We start from the raw sequence: 7563 nt of genomic DNA on the forward strand, positions 1-7563 counted from the left end.
GAGGCTTCCAGTTTATTGTGAGTCATGAGTTTGAAATTTGACCTCACAATTGTCTTATGTATGTTTCATGATGCAGGTACTTCCTATTGCTGAGGGCTGATCAAACAACTTGATCCATACACAGCACAGAAGTGCCTAATGAACTTGCATTCTTGCTCTCCAATCAACACAACCAGGTGTTCATTTTTCTTTTGAATTTTCATCAGCATACCTGGCAAAGTTGGGATATATTTAATTTATTTTGGGTCTATTGTCCTAATCAAATTGTTAGGTACATTTAATCTGCCTTGAAAACAAAGGAGGGAAAGATCGCGTCACTACTCACTAATAACACTTTTTTTTATTGGTTTGCACTCAGCTAGGGTTATTAAAAAGTAGCGCAACTCACGGTTTTAATCGGTTTTACAAATATCTCTAAAATGTTTTTCATTAGCTTTATGAATCCTTACTGCTTAACATTACGGTTTAAAGATATTTTTCTTCATTTATAAGTTGAAGGTCTTTTTTTTTATTTTTTATTTGTAAGTAAGAAGTCTTATGTTCAAGTCTTGTATACAGCAAGTTCGATTCCAAATCATGTGATGACTCATTGTGTGGCTTAATAACCATTTGCTCACCACTCAGTATAAATATATCGATGTATTAAAAGAAAAAAAAAATGTAATGAAACTTATGGTGCAGTGTAAATGCTAGTAAATATGTTTTATTCTTGTTTTTGTACAACTTTGCAAAATGTATTAAAAATCATGAGTAACATTTTTATGATAAAATGAATTATTGAATTTTCAAAAGATCTTTGTCATGCGCAGTAAAAAAAGAAATGTTATAACTTATAAGCCATTTAGAACCGGTTTTTTTTCTTTAACAAATAATATTCTCTACACTAATGAGGAAGGAGTGGGTTTAGCCTCACAATGGGTTAACAATAATGCAGTTCAACTTCAATATTAGTGAGAATTAAACCTAAGACCTCTCACTTACAAGTGAAGATGATATCATTAGAATGTAATACTAAGTGATTTAGAAGTGGTATTTAGTTATATAACTTTTCTCTAATAATAGTTTTTAAGTTGAACAATTGAAAATTGAGCCCAAGAGTTTTACGGGCCAGATAGTCCACTTTTATACCAAACTATTAAACTTGGGCCCAATGCTCAGCCCATTTAGACATTCTTTCATTAGGCTTTGTTTTAGTTCATGGTTCATAACTTCATTTGATGCTTTCATGGTAACGCAACATACTTGATCTTTCATCATTCTTTTATTTGTGTAACAACACCAAACAAAGCTCGAAATGTGCAGTTACAAAACATGAAACTGAGATAACATTAGAGCAACTCCAATCCTTTATCTGATGTTGTCTCATATTAATTTTTAGGAAATGAAATGTTAGAGACATCATATTTTTGTTCATACCACGCCAATAAATAGACTTATCTCATTGTATGTTTGTTGTATGCATATAGTCAAAATTGGAAAGAGTTCCCGTAAATTTTTAGGGAAACCCTAAATTTGGGAGACTATGGTTGGAGCTGTTTATGTCAATTTCCCAAATTCTAAATTAGGGAAGATTTTGGGAAAGGTTGGATGTTTTTATGGATCTATTCTCAGTTCGTTGCAAGATGACTTTACATACCGTGCTAAATAGTGTTTTATTTATTAGCAATATTTTACTTTAAACTAATTTAAACTACAAAGTTTAAACTCACTACTAAACCCTAAAAATTTCAAACTCATCTTCAAAATAAAGGCCCACCTTTTGATTTCCACAAAAAGGATCTAAATTCCAACCCTAATTCAACAATGGAGTTTCTAAATACTCCTAACAATGTGTTAGTCGCTCTCCTGCTGGAGGGAGTTCGATCAAGACTTTAAGCTGATTGTATGAGCGTCTTAATTACCTGCTCCCATCTACAACTCACGATTTTGCTCAAAAGGCCAAGTATGTATATGCATGACGACAGAGAAGAAGACAACAAAGTTCCTGCAGATTTTATATATTAATGTGAAAAAATATATAAGGGAATTAAACAATGAAGCTTGACCTCAATCACTCAATGCACATGGCCGTTAGATAGACGTTTACATCTTAGCTAGATAGATAGATTGGTACTTGTTCTTATTAGAGTGATGGCCAAATTATTCACAACATGATAAAAATAGTGAGCGATGAGAGTTGTTAGGGTAACGGGAGAAGCACCTTGATTCATGTAAATTTACGTGATGCCCTTTCCAACCCTCTCATTGATCTCTATTCTTCTAAACCGCATATCAGTATATATATCCCTTAATTGTAAGTAAAACAATCTGATATGTTTTATGTGCACACTATTATTTGAATCACACACAACGGTCTAAATATATTGTCTAACAATAACATACTAGATTGACAAGAAATTAATATTACGATACAACAATTCTAAAGTTGAACATAAATATTCTTTCCCAAAAAGAGATTGACATAATATGGGTCATAATTTTATGTTCTTCAGATATAAGATGGTACATATATACTAATGTGTGGTAGATCACCGAATGTGTGGTAGATCACCGTGTTGTCACTTGTTATCACTGTATATCCATATATTATAATGAGTTAGCAACAAAGTTGATACATCATGAAAGAAGACATAGAATACAATATTAATAAACAAATACACGTATTATAACGACAAGAAATTATCTATTTAACGCATAGCTGATCTAAACTCTAAACATGAAATGCATAATCTAGACAATTATCCTTTCTGAAAGATGTATAAGTCGCTTAACGCAATAGATTTGTCTTAAACTGTTATGGATGATCATTGATATGTTGTACTAATAGATTAATCGGGGCCTACAATGACTCATTTTCATGTTTATTAACGACAAACAAAGAAGAATCTTAACCAACCAACCAACCAATCAATCTTTTATAACGACAAAGTCTGATTGGTGATTAATAATGGCATTTATCCTAGTATTACAAGCGTGCACGTCAGGAGTGGTATCTCTCACGTTTTGCAGGAAGAAGAAGAAAAAGCTCACTCTACTGCTAAACTAATCATGCAAGCTATTTACATGAAGCATCTGTTCCTGTGGACTTACATTTTGGAAGCTACCATATACTATTTTGTGCTCTTCAAATGGACTCGATATATCTAATATGTGTTCAATTATTCAGGCACACTTACTCTGTGTTCACTTTCCCATGTAGACAATCATTCATGCTTAATAATTTTGTGCTCTTAATTCAATCATTCATACTTGATTTGGAAATAGAATCATTCATACTTGCTCGTGATCGTTAAACTTATCAAATGAAAGAGACGTAAAATTAGATAGAAGCATAACATAGAAGCACAAGCGGATTCAAGAACTTTTCTTCTCAAGAGAAGTAAAATTAGATAGGACCAAAACTTAGTTGCATTTGGCTTCTTACCCCCTTCAGCCTTTTAGAGTGGACATCTTGCGCCCAGGAGAGTCATTCTCAAAAAGAACATTGCGTTATTTCGTGTCTAGCAATAATGTGGAATGCGGAGAAGAGCAACTGCATACATTATTGATCCTATGCATCTGTCAGTTCATGAAATTTTTCTCTTAGAAGTTATATTTTTCCAACATATATTGAATATGTCCAAGAAATCAAATTATGTTATCCCACGCCCATTAGTTTCAACTTTATTTCACCCAGCCCATAGTTATTCGTAACAGAACAAGAATTCGACTTTGAACTTTCTTTTAGTATTACAAAGAGAGATAACGCACTACACCAAGAATTAGTCGGTCAATAACTTGGATGTACAAAAGTTTAATTTGTAGAATTGTTAAGGCATATACGTATGTGAAACACTTGGATGGATACAAGTGTGAAAACCCAATTATGATTTATGATCAAGTACAAGACGTCACCATAAGAATGCAATGAATTTCATACACAATTATATATGGGAAGAAATAGAAAAAGTTATTACAAGAACATAATCAATCCAATTCCAGTATTTGAACAAGTCCTAGGTGCAGGTGGAGGGAGCAAAACCCAGTGTCCTCCTCCCTAAGTCAAATTCCCACAAATGGTTTTGCTGCATTATGTTGCCAATAACAGAGGGACCAACATTAGTTGGCACAAACCCTAGGCACATCTTCCCGTCAGCAACCTCAAGAACATAGCTCTTCACTGGTGGCTCAAATATAGCTCCATCTGCAAAGTGAATTGCGAATTTTGGCACTAAAGACCTGTTGAATCCCTTGGAACTGAAGCAAAAGTCAAAAGGGTCATCATCTGGTGACAATTTTTTCACTTTCGACAAAGCCATTGTCATTACTTTCATGACAGCTTTATATGCCGGCACTTTCAGAAATGTGAGGCTTGTGCCTGAATCAACAATGGTTCCACCTTTAAGATTTTCGTCCCACACACGAGGTGGTATATCTAACATTTTCCCCCCAACTGAGATTCCCTGCACATTTACGCCGTAGAACGACCCCTTATCCTCGGAGTCACCGATAACCAGCTTTGTGTAGTTCATTTGTTTCTGCAATCTAGCTGCTTTGTGGCCACCAAATGTGAGAAAATTTGAGACATGTTTGGGGCTTTGCTGATCAACCAGGCAATAAGAAAACTTGCCACCAAAGTGTAGGGAAGCCTTGGTAGTGAATGAGTTCCTGCCAAAGCCCAACCCCAATATACCATCACCATGTCTAATGCCTCCACTGCCCTTGATGTGGTCTGTGCAACCAACTATCACGTTTTCCAGTTTGGTTCTCGTGCCACTTGCCAGGGTTGCTCTTACAGTCTCATTGGCAAACAGCCCAAATGCATGAGCCCCCTCTATGTACCTAACACAATAGCATTGTGAAAAACAAATTAAGTTGTTGGTTATTCATAAATAGGTGTAGATTGAGTTGTTATTAGGGTATGAACCAACAATGTATACTAGGTTAACACTTTTCCACACTTTCAATCTCATTCAGCATGTGGAGAGGCATATACATCCGTTATAAGATTTACATTTAGGGTTTTGGATCTTAAGTTTTGAATTTAGGATGTCCAACAACCTAAACTCTAGATATTCTTTAAAAGATTACGCCGTTACAAAATACAGATCAAGCTACCACCTGCGAGTGATATTAAATCTTTGTGTTTGGTACAAAAAATGTGCATCATGTGACTCTCAACTACTTACAATAAGTGCCATTTAAATCTTTTTGCTGAATGTAGGTAAAATGCAGCGCCTACATCTTCTGCAACTGATGAATTTGGAGTACCCCACAATTGTATCTGATTGCATTAGAGACTTCTTAAAAAATTTAGCTAACTCTGTGTTGATTCTGATTTTTAGAAAAACCCTAATTATCCTTTAGCCTTAGCAAAAATGGTCCATGAACAACAAGGGTGACGAAGAGGATGATGCTAAACAAAAGACCCTATAAAACTCCTGGACAAACACATGACCATGTAATTTCTGTTTATACCGACTTTAATATTTAGTATGTATATTGTTAACACAACTAAAACCAAGTTCCCTAAAGACAAGTTGTAGAACAATTTTAGGTCGGCTTTAAAAATGAAATGGACGTATGTACCTCAGAAAAGACACTTCCAACTACTTCTGGTTTGGATTTTCTCTTCCATTTCCATTTCTAATTTAAAATAATTTTAACAAAAATACAATGCATGGTATGTAGTCACGTAGTATAATCAGTCTGCTATTATAGCATGAGCATATTAGTTATGTTCTAATACCACACAATAATTAGCGTCAAATCATAACTATTAAGATTCTCTTATCCCAATTTGGAACCAAACTTTTGGACCTCATCCTAAACTGGAAACAGCTGGGTTCTCCAATTTGACATTTTCACAAGCAAATTAAAACAAAAACAAAGAATCAATAAGCAGGAAAATGGAAATTGAGAAGCAAGCGTACGTACGAGTAATCATATCTGCAAGGGCTCGATGGGGTGGAGCACTGTTGGAGAGAAAACATAGTCCACAGACCAACCTTGCACAATTTCGAAGAACACGGCACAGTTTTAAAGGAAGAAGAAAGTTCTGCATGGAAAACCCTCTTGTGTTGCAACCTTCCTTGGTGCTTCTCGCACCGGTTTCTGCAACGGTATCTGCAGTTTATCCACGTCAAGTCACTGCCGGTATCCGCGACTAACAAGAACTTTTGTGCCGGCGTTCCGATTTTAATTTTAACCAGGTACTGCCCCCAACCGTAATCCGAACCCGAACTTATCGGCATTGCCATGGAGCCTCTTTTTTCCCAAGCCATCCGCCTCGCCGCGATCCGGCTGCTGTTTAATATTACCTCTTCAGCATCAAGAAGGCTTTCTTCTTGTTGTTGTTGCCTTCTGTACGATATCATTTGATGGCGGACAATGTCGTGGCGGTGGAGCAACCTGAGGAGCTCCTGCTGGTTTTTAGGCTTCTCATCCCCATGCAGGCCATTATAATGTGGAGAGTACCTGTGGATTAGCTTGAGCTTCAAGGCTTTCTCCGGGCTCGCGCCGCGGAGTGCATGAACGAACACGAAGCTGTGGATTACGGAGAGGAGGAAAATGATGAAGAGGGTTGAATTTTGCTCCATCTTCATCGTCGGAAAAATGAAACAAAACTCACAAATGAAAAAAGTGTAGAAATGGGAATGTATAAAAACAGGAGAGGAGAAACGGAAGAAAGCTAAAATTAGGTTTTATATTTTGGGAGGAGGAGCAAATGCCAGTCTGGGATTTCTGGTTTTGCAGTTGAGGCCTAATTAGTAAATTTTGGATGTTAATTAACAAGTAAGGAGGAGTAACAAGAGGCCCAAAAGAAAGAGTTGGAGGGTTTCTTTTTTGTTTGGTATCTAAAGTGTGAGAGGTTGGAAACCATAAAGGGAGGGGCCTTTATTTTTTGGATTTTTTGGATTTCATCTGTCTTTTTATTTTTATTTTTATTTTCTACCACATAATTTTTTTTATTCCCTTTATATGTAAATGTCTAGCCTTACTATATCTTGGAAAAAAAAAATCTTGTGTTTGGCACCTAAATCCACATGGTACGTGACATAAACATATACCATTTAGGGTCCAAAATTTAAACTTAAATGGTAATTGCACAAGACTAAAAAACTTCACGTACCATTTGGTCAATTTTCCCACAATAATGTATGTGTGCGTCATCCATGATCAATAACTTCAGGGGTTGAAATGAACAAATATTCTTTTAATATATGAGATTTTTATCATATGATTTTGTTTAATAATATAATGATGCCATTTGTACAAGACTTGATGCAATATTTTAGTCATTAAAAACTATTTGTTTGTTTGAAATGGATGAAGGACAGGCATCTGCCAACTCATGCATAAAACTTGTGCTTTACAGAAAAGATTTTAAAAAAATATATATAGCAGAGACTAAGATAAATATGATTAAAGATCTAATTTTAGATGCATGGCTATGAGAAAACTTGGTGGATGGACACGGTTTTAGTTTGAAGAAGACGTTCTGTAACGTAAAATTAAAAACAAATACATGGAAGGTTCATAAGTAAGAACTGCCTCCTTAACTAATATAGGAGTAAGACGAGT

At 35.5% G+C, this 7563-nt stretch overlaps 1 protein-coding gene and 1 long non-coding RNA gene across 2 annotated transcripts; both read right to left on the reverse strand.

Annotated features, from left to right (window-relative positions):
- Nucleotides 1–1633: 1633 nt before the first annotated feature.
- LOC126622227 (uncharacterized) lies at nt 1634–3557 on the reverse strand. Its single transcript, XR_007623376.1, has 2 exons — nt 3425–3557; nt 1634–1984 (listed from the first exon to the last, which is right to left on the reverse strand). It is a non-coding gene; the product is annotated as an uncharacterized LOC126622227 (long non-coding RNA).
- A 266-nt stretch (nt 3558–3823) lies between these two features.
- On the reverse strand, nt 3824–6769 carry LOC126622216 (aspartic proteinase NANA, chloroplast-like). The gene is made up of 2 exons (XM_050290895.1): nt 5917–6769; nt 3824–4821 (listed from the first exon to the last, which is right to left on the reverse strand). The coding sequence occupies exons 1-2, from the start codon at nt 6582–6584 to the stop codon at nt 3996–3998; spliced, it is 1494 nt and encodes a 497-aa protein (XP_050146852.1). The 5' UTR covers nt 6585–6769; the 3' UTR covers nt 3824–3995.
- Nucleotides 6770–7563: the final 794 nt, after the last annotated feature.

Source organism: Malus sylvestris, chromosome 5 (assembly GCF_916048215.2).
Source record: "Malus sylvestris chromosome 5, drMalSylv7.2, whole genome shotgun sequence".
Taxonomy (NCBI): Eukaryota; Viridiplantae; Streptophyta; class Magnoliopsida; order Rosales; family Rosaceae; genus Malus; species Malus sylvestris.